The sequence below is a fragment of the Puma concolor genome, chromosome A2 (assembly GCF_028749965.1).
Source record: "Puma concolor isolate L17-30 chromosome A2, mPumCon1.1.hap2, whole genome shotgun sequence".
NCBI lineage: Eukaryota > Metazoa > Chordata > Mammalia > Carnivora > Felidae > Puma > Puma concolor.
This window is the reverse complement of record NC_141668.1, coordinates 167,743,107-167,757,554: the sequence shown is the minus strand read 5'-3', so window position 1 is coordinate 167,757,554 and position 14,448 is coordinate 167,743,107. Positions and strand designations below refer to the sequence as shown.

At 51.7% G+C, this 14,448-nt stretch overlaps 1 protein-coding gene and 1 long non-coding RNA gene across 2 annotated transcripts; one reads left to right on the top strand and one right to left on the bottom strand.

Annotated features, from left to right (window-relative positions):
* Positions 1 to 6,293: 6,293 nt before the first annotated feature.
* On the bottom strand, positions 6,294 to 8,347 carry LOC147583839 (uncharacterized). The gene is made up of 3 exons (XR_015248560.1): positions 8,310 to 8,347; positions 6,890 to 6,962; positions 6,294 to 6,528 (listed from the first exon to the last, which is right to left on the bottom strand). It is a non-coding gene; the product is annotated as an uncharacterized LOC147583839 (long non-coding RNA).
* On the top strand, positions 7,394 to 13,263 carry CLPP (caseinolytic mitochondrial matrix peptidase proteolytic subunit). Its single transcript, XM_025916486.2, has 6 exons — positions 7,394 to 7,621; positions 7,703 to 7,774; positions 8,316 to 8,412; positions 9,401 to 9,588; positions 10,357 to 10,462; positions 12,888 to 13,263. The coding sequence occupies exons 1-6, from the start codon at positions 7,436 to 7,438 to the stop codon at positions 13,058 to 13,060; spliced, it is 822 nt and encodes a 273-aa protein (XP_025772271.1). The 5' UTR covers positions 7,394 to 7,435; the 3' UTR covers positions 13,061 to 13,263.
* The last annotated feature ends 1,185 nt before the right edge of the window (positions 13,264 to 14,448 follow it).

Genomic DNA, 14,448 nt, shown 5'->3' with positions numbered 1-14,448 from the left:
TTGCATGCTCTACCGACTGAGCCAGCCAGGCGCCCCTAGGAGTCTGCATTTTGAACAAGATTCCAGATGATGCTGACACTGTTGGTCCATAAAGCATACTCTGAGTAGGGAGGTGCTATGCTCATAAGTTATGCATCAAGAAAAAAAAAAAAAAGCCGGGGATGGGGGTGCCCGGGGTGGCTCAGTTGGTTAAGCCTCTGACTCTTGATTTTGGCTCAGGTCGTGGTCTCACTGTCGGGAGATTGATCCCTGTGTTGGGCTCCTGTGCTGATGGCACAGAGCCTGCTTGGGATTCTCTCTCTCTCTGCCCCTCCCCTGCTCATGCTCTCTCTCCCTCTCAAAATAAATAAATACACATTAAAAAAGAAAACCAAAATAAAAAATAAAGCGATTCCTCCAGCCACTGAAGGAACAGAATTTACAAGGGAGCAGGAGTGGGGGCTGGGATACATAGGAGGAGGTAATGTCTACAACTGTCTGGGTGAGAGGTGATGGCGGTTCCAACGAGGGGGGAGGTGCTGAGCTCTGGGCACACGTGCAGGGTTGAGCCCGCTGGATTAGCCAACAGCTTCTGGGCTGTGAAGCGACAGAAATGAAGGACGGCTCCAAGCAGGGGCAGGTGGAAGGGGGGATAAGATCAGTAGTTCTTCTCAGACGTGTCATTTCGGTGCCTAATCAGACATCCAAGGGGAGATGAGAGGGAGGGAGGTCTGGAGCTTGGGAGAGATATCTGGGTGGGAGAGATGAACCTAGGAAGCATCAGATACACGGGTATTTAAGGCCAAGAGCCCCAAGGGGCTTCCTGAGGGAGTGTGGATAAAGAAGGCGTCTCCAAGGCTGGAGTCTCTTTAAAAGATAAATCTGAGGGGCGCCCCGGTGGCTCAGTCCAGTTGAACGTCCGACTTCAGCTCAGGTCACGATCTCACGGTTTGTGAGTCTGAGCTCCACGTCGGGCTCTGTGCCCACAGCTCGGAGCCTGGAGCCTGCTTCGGATTCTGTGTCTCCCCGTCTCTCTGCCTCTCCCCTGCTCACACTCTGTCTCTCTTTCAAAAACAAATAAATAAACATTAAAAAAACATAAAAGACAAATCTGATAAGAGAAAAATGTATTTCATCGCAGTGAAGATATCCATCAGCAAGGAACAGGCTAAATATATATATAATGAATATATTAAATATTATATATAATATATGCTAATTGTATAATCATTAATATATTAATTATAGTTGTATCATATATAATTTCACATTTCTATTGTATAATATATGCTTATAAAATAATTAATCTAATAATTAAAATTAAATATAATTGATTTATTAATTATATATGAATAATATATAGTAAATATATATACTCATATATATATATTTAAATTTTTTTATGCTTACTTTAAGCGAGAGAAAGAGAGAGCATACGAGCAGGGGAGGGGCAGAGAGAAGGAGAGACAGAATCCCAAGCAGGCACCACACCGTCAGCCTGATGCGGGGCTCAAAGTCACCAACTGTGAAATCATGACCTGAGCTGAGATCAAGAGCTGGACGCTTAACCGACTGAGCCACCCTCATAGGAGCCAAGTGCCCCTATGCTGATATATTTACATGTGTGCATATATACACATACATATACACATATTTATATATATTATATATACATACGTATATGTGTATATATATACGTATATATACATACATAATGGAATCCATGGAATGCTATGTAGCCAAAAAAAGTGGAGGGGGGGTGGCGGCCCTCCTTCAAGACTGATTGACATGCGCAATGTGGATGGAACTAGAGGGTATTATGCTGAATGAGTTAAATCGGTCAGAGAAAGACAGATATCATATGTTTTCACTCCTATGTGGAGCTTGAGAAACTTAACAGAAGACCATGGGGGAGGGGAGGGGGAAAAATAGTTACAAACAGACAGGGAGGGAGGCAAACCATAAGAGACTCTTAAATACAGAGAACCGAGGGTTGATGGGGGGGTGGGGGGAGGGGAAAGTGGGTGACGGGCACTGAGGAGGGCATTGTTGGATGAGCACTGGGTGTTGTAGGGAAGCGATGAACCACGGGAATCTACCCCCAAGAACCAAGAGCACACTTTACACACGGTATGTTAGCCAATTTGACAATTAATTATATGGGAAAAAAAAAAAAAAAAGACTGACATGCGTCTTTTGCCTGTTTTTTTCCTCTCAACCTCCATCCAGCTTCTTGGAATGGAAATGTGCCAGCTGAAGCCCCAATTTCGATTTCGAAACAGGGAAAGCCCCGCCCTAGAAATGGCTGAGGAGAAGGCTTCTGGAGACGCCATGGTACAGAGCCACCCTGCCCACCCTGAGTGCCAACCTCCAGACTATCACTTGGATGGAAAGACATTTCTATCTTGTCTAAGTCACTGGCACTCAGTCATGCCTAACTAATAAACCCTGGATCAGAGGAGGCACTGTTGATAATTGTTGTAACTTAACATTTTATATGATTTAAAAAAAAAAACAAAAAAAAATTTTATATGATTTAATCAGCCCCTCTTTCTTGGACACTCATTTCCAATTCTTTGCTAATGTAAGTGTGCTAGACTTGTCTCCGAAGACGGCCACCATCAATTCTTTCCATCCTGTGCGTCCCTGCCACGTCCCACACCAAGAGTCATTTCCCCTTTCCTTCTTCTTGCATCTTGGTTTGGCCATGTGACTTCCTCCGACTGACAGACGGTGGCAAAGGAGCTGCCATGTGATGTGTGGGCCAAGCTTTTAAGAAGACATGTAGAAGACATGTAGCTTCAGGGGCGCCTGGGAGGCTCAGGTGGTTAAGCATCTGACTCTGGATCTCAGCTCAGGTCATGATCTGCGGTTAGTGAAACTGAGCCGCGCGTCGGGCTCTGTGCTGACAATGTGGAGCCTGCTTGAGATTCTCTGTCTCCCTCTCCCTGCCCTTCCCCCAACCCTCTCAAAAATATGTAAGTAAATAAACTTTTTTTTTTTTTTTAAAGAAGAAGACAGGTAAATTCTGCTTCCTCTCTTGGGAGCCAATTGTCAGGTGAGACCTAAAGACCACCATACTGTGAGGAAGCCCAAGCAGCCACATGGAGAGAAAGAGATGCCTCCCTGGCAGGGGTGAGGCTCCAGATGTGTGTCTGCCGGATGTTCACGGTGGATATTCCAGCCCCAGCAAACCCTGTGTACAGGACAATCAGAGAAGCCCAATCCAGATTCCCAAATTGTGAGAATAAGCCACGGCTGTTTGAAAGCCCTAGGTGTATGGGATGATTTGTCACGCAGCACTAGCTAACTGAAACAACAGTCAGAACAGTTATAAACAGTTCGGCCATAAACAATCCTGGGCCAAATCTTGGTGCTCACCTTTGGTCATTTCCTACAAATGAGTAACTGGAAGTGGACTATGGGAGTCGGAAATGGGGTATCAACTTGCTTTCCAGAGAAGTGTAGCAATGTCTGTGTGTGAGCTGTTTATGGGGGTATCCATCTACCCACGGCCTCTTCAGCCCTGGGTTTTCCATTTCTTTTCTTAATTTTCAATTTCTATCCATTTCAATAGGCCTGTTTTGCATACATCAAAGAACAGGTAACAGTATGTAGAGCTTCTCTTTGACCACAGAGTAATAACCTAAAACCAGTGGGACGGACTGATTTTATAGCCAAGCATCAAAACATTCCTCCCTCCCTCCATCCCTCACTCCCTTACCACCTACTTATATGGACTCATTCACTGAGAACATATTTCACAAGTCAGGAGGAATAAGTCACACAGTAACTGAGTGCCTACAATGTGCCAGAAACTGTTCAAAAGTTGTTTTTGTTTTTGTTTTTTTTCATTTCAGCATTTCGGGTCACTCTCCACTTTAATTTAAATCAGTGATTTTCAGGTGGCTCAGCCGGTCAAGCGTCCAACTCTTGGTTTCTGCTCAGGTCATGATCTCATGATTCGTGAGTTAGAGCCCCACATCGGCTCCGTGATCAGAGTGTGAACCCTGCTTGGGATTCTCTCTCTCCCTCTCTCTGCTCCACCCCCTCTCTCAAAATAAATAAAATTTAAAAAATTAAATCAGTGATTTTCAACGGCAAGCAATTCTTCCTTCCAGGAGGACACTTGGGAATGTCTCAGACATTTCGATTGTTATGATGGGGGAGCGCCACAGGCGTCTAGTGGGTCAATGCCACTGATGGGGCTCAACATCCCACAATACACAGGATGGCCTTCCCCAAACAAAGAATTATCCAACCTAGAATGTCACTAGTCCCAAGGCTGAGAAAGTCCAACGTAAATGAAACGGACTAGAATAGGAAAAATTAGAAAATACCGGGGCGCCTGGGTGGCGCAGTCGGTTAAGCGTCCGACTTCAGCCAGGTCACGATCTTGCCGTCCGCGAGTTCGAGCCCCGCGTCAGGCTCTGGGCTGATGGCTCAGAGCCTGGAGCCTGTTTCCGATTCTGTGTCTCCCTCTCCCTCTCTCTCTGCCCCTCCCCCGTTCATGCTCTGTCTCTCTCTGTCGCAAAAATAAATAAACGTTGAAAAAAAAAATTTTTTAAAAAAGAAAATACCAGAAGGTGATTGCTCAAAATAAGGATAAATATCATTTCATGAAACTTTTGTATTTTTGTGGGCTCAGACACTATATAAGATGCATCTCTCCTTGTGAGTCCTGATAAAAAGGTGTCATAGGGGCGCCTGGGTGGCTTGGTCGGTTAAGCATCCGAGCCCCGCGTTGGGCTCTGTGCTGACGGCTTGGAGCCTGGAGCCTGTTTCGGATTCTATGTCTCCCTCTCTCTCTGCCCCTCCCTGTTCATGCTCTGTCTCTCTCTGTCTCAAAAATAAATAAACATTAAAAAAAATAAAAAATAAAAGGTGTCATAAATACTGTCCCAAGGACCATAGAGCTGAAAAAGACCTTTGGCTTCAAAGGAGCTCACCTCCCACAGATGATACACAGGAAAACAAAAGAACTGATGTAATTGTTTTTGGATAGCCATTTAAAGAAGCAAAGGTCACAGAGTGTCTCTGGGATTAGCAAGGGGAATCAGGGAAGGCTTCCCTAAGGAGGTGACATCTGGGGGGAGATCTGTGGGTTGGAAAGGAGCTGGATTCAGGAAGAGGATGCCAGCAAAGCCCAGATGCCTGGATGGGGCTTGGTGTGTTTGAGGAACAGAAAGCTGGCCAGTGTCACTGCTAGAGCGAAGTGGGTCAGGAGGCTGGAGGCAAGTGAGGGAAGAGGTCAGCGAGGGTGACGGGGAGCCAAGGGAGGAATATGGTTCGGTGAGCTTTCTCAGGGTGCTGAATGAAGAAATAACCGCAGGACACAGGTTAAGCTGGAACACACATTACAGAGGGTGGAAACAAGGACAGAGGAGGTGAAAAGTAGTTGATCTGTGGACAGGTAGAGCCGGTGAAGCAAAGGGAGGCAGTGGCGGGGGCGGGGGGGAGTTTTGGGGGAGGGACTGCGGGGGCAGCAGCACCTGATGGCTCACCCTTCTCCCCAGGGTAGGGCAGGCGCTTGGGCCCTAGGGGAACTGGCTGGGCAGGGCCACCCACCTGACTCATAGCAGCAACTGGGACATTCCATGCTGCCCACTACCTCCACAGTCCCCACTGGGGAATGTCACTCCCAGTGCCTGGACACTGACCCCCGGCCCCCAAGCCCTGTCAGTGAGGCCTAGATCTAAGCCTTCTTCCAGGGGTGCCTCCAAGGCCTCCTCTAAGCTTTTCCACTTTCCCATGTCCTGTTCTCTGTCCCCATGAGACCAGGATTTGTGTGAACACAGAGTGTACCCTTGTCTATGGCACCCAGCATCAATTTGAGGGTCCAGCATTTAGGCACTGTCTGCCTGGTGAACTCCTATCTATCTGTCAAAACCCACCTCAAAAGGCCCCTCCTAAGGGAGGACTTCTTGCACCCCTGTGGTTCCTGGCTAACACATCAATAATTAATACCCATCAATAGTGAATACAGGGGCGCCTGGGTGGCTCAGTCGGTTAAGAGTCCAACTTTGGTACAGGTCATAATCATGTGGTTCATGAGTTCAAGCCCCACATCGGGCTCTGTGCTGACAGCTCAGAGCCTGGAGCCTGCTTCGGATTCTGTGTCTCCCTCTCTCCCCTGCTCACGCTCTGTCTCTCAAAAATGAATAAATGTTAAAAAATATTTTTAAAAGATAGTGAATGCCCATTCTGAGGACCTTACAACAGCCTTAGGATGTTCGTTATTATCATTATCCCTATTTACAGATGGAAAACTGAGGCTCAGGGACACACAGCTAGTAAGTAATGGAGCCAAGATCTGAAGTCAGGTGCCTTCAATATGCTGCATCAGCAGAAGGTATCCCTTTTTTTAATGTTTATTTATTTTTGATACAGAGGGGCAGAGACCGGGGGACAGAGGATCCAAAGCAGGCTCCGCACCAGCAGCAGAGAGCCCGACAGCAGCAGGTATCTTTCAATCCTTCCCTGAGATTGGTTCGATCACTGCCATTTTCCAGATGAGAAACTTCAGGCTCAAAGGTGTTAAGCAATGACCTAAGATCACACAGCACGTCAGGGGTTGAGCCAGTTTGGCGGGTGGGGCAGCTGCCTCTACAGCCCTCAGCTCTTAACCTGCCTCCCTTGTCACCTCTTGCTGCAAAGTGTAGTTAATAAGCACCTACTGTGTACCAGGCACAGTTCTAGACTCTGGGGACAACTCTAAGAAGGTGGCATTTGAGCCGAAAGATGAAAAAGAATTCGCCTTGAGACGACCGGCAGGTAAAGAGAGGTCCCAAACGTTACCGGGAACCTTCCTACTTCCATCTCTCTGCCCGTTCTCCTCTCTCTACCAGAAATGTCTTTTCCCACCTAACAAACTCCTATCCACCCTTCAAAACCCAGCTCCAATACTCACTTCTCCTAGGAAACCTTTCCACAGGCATCTCCCAGGCAGAGTCTGCAACACCCTTCCTTGGGCTCCCAACAGCCTGAGTCCATAGATGAAAGAAAAGGTCTCAGTAAGGAGTCAGCTCCACCGAACTGGAAACTCGGCTAGGCCAGGGCTCAGTGGGCACAATGGCGCTGATTTTTATTTATAATATTATTTTTTTTTAAGTAAGCTTTACGCCCAATGTGGGGCCTTAACTCACGACCCCGATATCAAGTGGGACGCTCCACCGATTGAGCAGCCAGGCACCCCAGGAGCTGATTTTTAAATTAAAAGAACGACAGGAAAAAACATAACTTGAATATGGAAAAAAAAAATTAAATAAGGAACGACAAATTCATCACGTAAGGTAACTAGAACTGCTCGCTTCAAACGTTCTCCGGCTCCGCCCCCTTCGTGCTCCGCCCCACCTCCCAGGGTGTGGGCGACCTGGTGAGCATGCGCTCTAGGCGCAAAGCACGCCGGGAGTTGTAGTTCCGCCATCGGACGGAAGCCGAGAGGGACTGCAGCGGGATGTGGCCGGGAATATTGGTTGGGGGGGCCCGGGTGGCGGCAGGTGGTTGCCCCGCGCTGGGGCCTCGCCTCGCCGCCCGCTTCCCCCCGCATCGGACGCCCAAGACCGGCCTGGCCCTGCAGCGGAGCCTGCACGCGACGGCGGCCCGGGCTCTCCCGCTCATTCCCATCGTGGTGGAGCAGACGGTACAGCAGCCGCGGGAACTTGGCCTGGGGAGGGCGTCGGGGGTCACGGGGCTGGAGGTTCTTTCTGTCTCTCTCCCCCAGGGTCGCGGCGAGCGCGCCTATGACATCTACTCACGTCTGCTGCGGGAGCGCATCGTGTGTGTCATGGGTCCGGTGAGTTCCCCGCCGGGACCCTCCTCTGCGCTTGCCCAGACCCCACGCTCCCCTCCTCTTCGAACCCCCTTGACCTCCTGACCCCTCCTTTTACTTTCCTACCTGGGTTCTGCACTGGTACCAGTCTGACGCCCCACTTCCTGGGCCCATGGGCCTCCAGCCCCTTGTTCTGGCCCCTAATCCCCCATCTCACCCCTTCCTCAAACCCTCTGCTTTTCCCTTCTTGAACTCTGACTCCCTCCCTCACTAGTGATCCTCCTCCCTCACTCCTGGCTCTAATCCTTCTCCCCAACCCATGTGACCCCTTCCCTTCCTTGCCCTAAGCCCATGACTCCCGGCTTCCTGGGCCCCAACCCCCGTGGGTCCCTACCACCCTTCACCACCTCCCCTCCTTGGTCCTGAATTCCCCCCCACCGTCTCTCTTGGGCTCTGACATCCATCCCGCTTCCCCTGACTCGTCCCCAGCCACCCCATAATTGCTTCCATTAGCCCTCTCCTTACCCCCGATGTGGGCCACCCCACCCCGCCTGCTTACTTGCAGATCGACGACAGCGTGGCCAGCCTGGTTATCGCACAGCTGCTGTTCCTGCAGTCCGAGAGCAACAAGAAGCCCATCCACATGTACATCAACAGCCCTGGTGAGCAGAGCCTTCCCTGGGTGGCAGGGGCGCTTCTGGGGACACTTGAGGTGACTCAGGGGATAGAGACCCCCCCTGATCAGGAACGCTGTCCCTGTGGAGGAAAAAAGGGTGCTGAGCCTCCTTCAGAATCCCAACACTGTGTCCAAACCTCCAAAAGTTGCCTGTTCCTTGCTTTTATGTCTGGGTTCACAAGCCGGCAGCTGAACCTGCCTCTTTGATCCCACACCTAACACTTTACTAACCTGACCCGGTGGTCAGCGTTTTCAAATCGGTAGCTGCCGCCACCAGCACCACTCCCGCCCCAAAGACAATAGCGCATCTTGATTGGACGCTTACTGGGCCCCACACCCAAGTACTTTATAGGCATTTAGTTCATCTTGTCCTCGTGGCGGCCTCACGAGGTAGGGACTGTTTAGTTATCCCCAATCTGCCAGGAGACCCTGTTGCTCTGAGAGGCTGGGTAACTCGCCAAGGTCACACAGATGAAACTGCGAGGGCAGGCCGGCTCCAGAGCTTCCCTCTCGGCCACGGCACGCTCCCCGATTTCCAGCTTCTCGTGAAAGCTTGACAGGTCTGGTCCCCCTGGGCCCATGTGCACAGGTGGTAACTGGACCAGTCGCTTAATTCGCGTCACCTGTTTCCTCACCTCTCTACCCTTGGAAGTATTTGTGTTTGCCACGCCTGCTTTAAATTTTTTTTTTTTCAACGTTTATTTATTTTTGGGACAGAGAGAGACAGAGCATGAACGGGGGAGGGGCAGAGAGAGAGGGAGACACAGAATCGGAAACAGGCTCCAGGCTCTGAGCCATCAGCCCAGAGCCTGACGCGGGGCTCGAACTCCCGGACGGCGAGATCGTGCCATGCCTGCTTTAAAGGGCTGCCTCTGCACAAGCTCTCCCCAAGACCAGGGGCGCAGCCGAGAAAGCACGCGGGCCAGGAGCCGGCACAGCCCCTCATTACCACCCCCCGCCCCCACCCCCACCAGGCGGCATGGTGACCTCGGGCCTGGCCATCTACGACACGATGCAGTACATCCTGAACCCCATCTGCACATGGTGCGTGGGCCAGGCCGCCAGCATGGGCTCCCTGCTTCTGGCTGCTGGCACCCCGGGCATGCGCCACTCGCTTCCCAACTCCCGCATCATGATCCACCAGCCGTCTGGGGGCGCCCGGGTGAGTGCCAGGCCCTGCAGGCTGCTGCGGGATGGGGGGTGGTGTCTGAACAGAAGGAGCTACTGGGTGGACGCCGTGTGGGAGTGTCAGTGTTTTGAACCATAGGTTTTATTTTGATTCACGTTTGGCGAGGCCAGCAGATCAGGAGAGGACCACCATTGGAAAGACAGTTTTTAATGCCCAGTTCCCAGGGGGCAGGAGGGGGTGGGGGCATGCCAGGCCATGCAGGGCCACACGGGAAGCACCGGGGTCTGTCAGGAGGCCGGGCAGGAGTGGGGAGGGGCAGCAGACAAGGACTTTACTGTGGTTTCTGCAGGAAGGAACTGTGAGGCAGGGCAAGCAGGCTCAGGACTGGCTAGTTTGAATAATGTCAGGGGACTCTGGGGTGTGGGGGCTGGCCTAGTTCTCTGGCACTGGGCCCCGGGGTGATGGGGCACGGGATAGTGGCCCCGAACGTGAGAGCCCCACGGAGGAGGTGGTGAGGGTGTGCCCTCTGGATCAGCCGGTTTGCACGTGAAACTCGTGGGCCAGCTGGCCGCTGTCTCCAGGAATCCCCTTGCCCTGGGAAGGGTGAGGCTCCACGCGCAGAACGGAAGACGGTGTAATTCACACCGGAAGCCTTCCCGATGGCGGTTGAAGACGCAGCAGGATGTGGAAGGACTCGAGAAGCCCTGTCCCACATGTCTGAACACCCTCCCCAGCCTCCCTGTGCGCGGCCGACACTCATTCTAACCTTCTCCCCCTTGACCCCCTTGGGACGCCCCCCAGGGCCAAGCCACAGACATCGCCATCCAGGCGGAGGAGATCATGAAACTCAAGAAGCAGCTCTACAGTATCTATGCCAAGCACACCAAACAGAGCCTGCAGGTGATTGGTGAGTGTCCCCGCCCCAGGCAGACTGCCAGCTGCTCCTTATTTTAGCCAACACGAACATATGCGCAGGCCTTGTGCTGAGCCGGGGCCTCTCGACCCTGGCCCTGCTGACACTCAGGGCTGGGTCATCTTCTGTTGTGGGGGCCGTCCTGGCCATTGAGGACATAGAGCAGCGTCCCTGGCCACTGCCCACTGGATGTCAGTAGCACCTTCCATGGGTGACCACCAAACCTGCCTCCACACATCACCCGGTGTCCCCCAGGGGTCAAAATCACCGTCACCTGAGAACCCCTGTTCGAAGCACTTTAAAAAGACCTCCTTGCAGAACCCTGGCAAAAACTTCACTGAAGTGGGTCAAAGGTTTGAACAGGGTCCTCAGTAAAGAATATTCCAAATGGCCAAGAAATACAAGAAAAGATGCCCGTCATCTTTAGTGATGATATTTAAAAAGAACATCATTAGGGGTGCCTGCGTGGCCCAGTCGGTAGAGCATGCCACTCTTGATCTCAGGGTTGGGAGCTCAAGCCCCACGTTGGGCATGGAGCCTCCTTCAAAAATAAATAAATAAGATAATAAATTAGCCAGTGTGTGTATGTGTGTATATATACGTATATATTTTTACACGTTATATATATATATTATCTTATGTGTGTGTGTGTATATATATATATTTTTTAATTTTTTTTTTTTCAACGTTTATTTATTTTTGGGACAGAGAGAGACAGAGCATGAACGGGGGAGGGGCAGAGAGAGAGGGAGACACAGAATCGGAAACAGGCTCCAGGCTCTGAGCCATCAGCCCAGAGCCCGACGCGGGGCTCGAACTCACGGACCGCGAGATCCTGACCTGGCTGAAGCCGGCCGCTTAACCGACTGCGCCACCCAGGCGCCCCTATATATATTTTTTAATGTTTATTTATTTTTGAGAGAGAGAGAGCAACCATAAGCAAGGGAGAGGCAGAGAGAGGGGGACAGGGAATCCAAAGCAGGCTCTGACACAAAGCCCAATGCAGGGCTTGAACTCACGAACCGTGAGATCACGACCTGAGCTGAAGTCAGACGCTCAACCGACTGAGCCACCCAGGCACCCCAGCCCATATATATATTTTTTTTTTAATTTTTTTTTTTAATGTTTATTTATTTTTGAGAGAGACAGAGACAGAATGCGAGTGGGGTGGGGCAGAGAGAGAGGGAGACACAGAATCCAAAGCAGGCTCCAGTCTCTGAGCTGTCAGCACAGAGCCCGACGCGGGGCTCGAACTCACAGACTCCGAGCCGAAGTCGGACGCTCAACCGACTGAGCCACCCAGGCGCCCCAGCCCATATATATATATATTTTTTAATTTTTTTTTTAATGTTTATTTATTTTTGAGAGAGACAGAGACAGAATGCGAGTGGGGTGGGGCAGAGAGAGAGGGAGACACAGAATCCAAAGCAGGCTCCAGTCTCTGAGCTGTCAGCACAGAGCCCGACGCGGGGCTCGAACTCACAGACTCCGAGCCGAAGTCGGACGCTCAACCGACTGAGACACCCAGGCGCCCCAATATATTTTTTTAAACAAACTGACATGACCAGCTTTTAGGGAAAGGCAAATTAAGGCCACAGCGAGACAGCATTTCAATCCACTAGAACCGCTAAAATACAAAACACAGCACCAGATGCCCGTGGAGCAACCAGAACGCTTACCTGCTGCGGGTGGCAGTGAAAACGATACAGATGCAGTAGAAAGCCATCTGGCACTACCATCTCGGGCTAAAAATGCCCAAAATGCCATGGTTCCCCCCTGCTCAGCATGTAACCAAGAGAAGGGAGTGCTTCGGCGGTCCTGTGTATGCGAGCCCGCCCTGGAAAACACCCACGTGGCCAGCGGGACGAGGGCGTCAGGGCTTTGTTTATGCTGTGGAATCGCCATATGGCAACGAGAGAGACCCGTCCACAGCGACACACGGCAGCCTGGCTGAACCTCGAAATCCTGTTGCTGAGTGGCGAAAGGGAGTAGATGCTCCCTGATTCCACGCATTTACAAACAAAAAAGAAGCAGACTTGTCTATGCTGTGAGCCCAGCGTGAGGCTAGTGGTTCCTCTTGGGCCAGAGGAGTCAGTGGCTCCAGCAGGGCTGCAGTGGTCAGGGGGGGTCTGGTGACATCCCATTTCTCGATCTGGGTGCTGGCCTTGTGGGCAAGTTCAGGCTGAAATTCACACTGTCCACTTACCATCTGTGCCCTTTGCTGGGTGTACATTATACATCAGTAACAAGTGAAAAAAAAAGGCAAAATGGAAACGGGTATTTTACCGATGGGGAAACCGAGGCACCGAGAGGGGGAGGCCAAGGCCACGCAGCAAAGCAGCCGCAGGACGGGGACCCAAACCTGGCCCCAGGTGTCTGCCCTTAACCGCACACGTCCTGCTTCTTGCTTCCCCTGCAGAGTCGGCCATGGAGCGGGACCGTTACATGAGCCCCATGGAGGCCCAGGAGTTTGGAATCTTAGACAAGGTTCTGGTCCACCCTCCCCAGGACGGTGAGGATGAGCCTGAGCTGGTGCAAAAGGAGCCTGTGGCGGCCGCGGCCACAGCAGAACCTGCCCCAGCAAGCGTCTGAGACCTGGCCCTCACCCTCCAGAGGAAAGCTGGGGGTGGGGGGCCAGGCGCCGGTCAGACCCTGCAGCTGAAGCCCTGCCCACCCCTCGCTGCTGAGCTGGAAGGGCCTCAGGAGGAACTCGGATTTGGGGGTGCCGCTAAGGGCAGATATCTTGAATGAGACACTGTGATTTTCAATTAAATCTTTGTAGTCTTCGATCCCCATCTGTGTCGCCTTCCCTCGCCGCTCCACCGTGGCACGCACCCGTGTGCCCTTCATGAGGCCTCTTCTGCTTTCGCCCTGACCCTGAGACTCTGACCTTCAGTTCCCTAACTTCAGCAAACTCTACTGAGCAAATACGACATTTCAGGCACCGTTCTAGAGACCACGGCGTATTGTGAAGAAAACAACAATCCCTGTCCTCAAAGAACTTATTCTTGTGGGAGTAGACAGTTTTTTTAAAAAGCAGGGAAAGAGACATGCAGTGTGAGTGCGTGACAGTTTTAGATGGGGTGGCCAGTGAAGGCCTTGCTGAGGTGAGGCTTGAACAAAGACATCTGAGGTGAGGGAGGAACACAGCAGTCTAGGCAGCGGGCATAGCAAGTGCAAAGGCCCTGTGGCAGGACTGTGGCTACCATTGTGGGAGGGGCCAGAAGGAGGCTCAGGTGGCTGAAGTGGAGTGGCAGGGGGACAGTGGAGATTTGAGAGCAGAAAGGAAGGAGGACAGATCTTCATGCCTGGTAGACGTGAGCAAGGAGGGAGATGAGCCCGGGAGGGTTCTGAGAAGAACAAAAAGCAGGACTACTAGGACTCCCATGGAGGGGTGGGCAAAGTGCAGCCGGCATGGAAGCCTGGAGACCCATTAGGAGAAGTGGACTAATCAGAATAATCAGAAGAAGGCTGGCAGCCCCAGCTAGGTGGTCAGAGGGGGTCAGATTCCAGCCAGGGCTTCGGGTTTTTTTGGGCCACTCAGGCGCCCCTAGTGTGTGTTTATTTTTGAGAGAGAGGCAGAGTGCGAACAGGGGAGGGGCGAGGGAGGGGCAGAGAGACAGTGAGACACAGAATCTGAAGCAGGTTCTGGGCTCCAAGCTCCAAGCTGTCAGTGCAGAGTCAGACGCCTGGCTTGAGCCCATGAACTGGTTGGGGGACCGGGAATCAGAAGTTGAGTTTGGCCGTTACTGGTGTTGATGTGCCTTAGACATCCCAGGAGATGATGAATCTGCGGTCAGAGCTGGGGATAAAAATGTAAAATCAAATAAGAACGTATCTCTATAAATAAGCAGTCAGGCTAAGAACTGGCTGCTGGATTTGGCACAGTGGAAGTCACTATGCCTCAAGTAGGAGCATTTCCCGTGCTGTGGGGGCCAAAGCCAGATTGGAGTGCATCCAGACAGCAGGGGCAGGAAGAC

Bases quoted from the DNA above. Each gene is read 5' to 3' on its own strand.
- CLPP (XM_025916486.2), top strand. From the start codon at position 7,436: ATGTGGCCGGGAATATTGGTTGGGGGGGCCCGGGTGGCGGCAGGTGGT. The intron at 9,589-10,356 runs GTGAGTGCCAGG...GACGCCCCCCAG, and splicing joins AGCCGTCTGGGGGCGCCCGG to GGCCAAGCCACAGACATCGC. The intron at 10,463-12,887 runs GTGAGTGTCCCC...CTTCCCCTGCAG, and splicing joins ACAGAGCCTGCAGGTGATTG to AGTCGGCCATGGAGCGGGAC.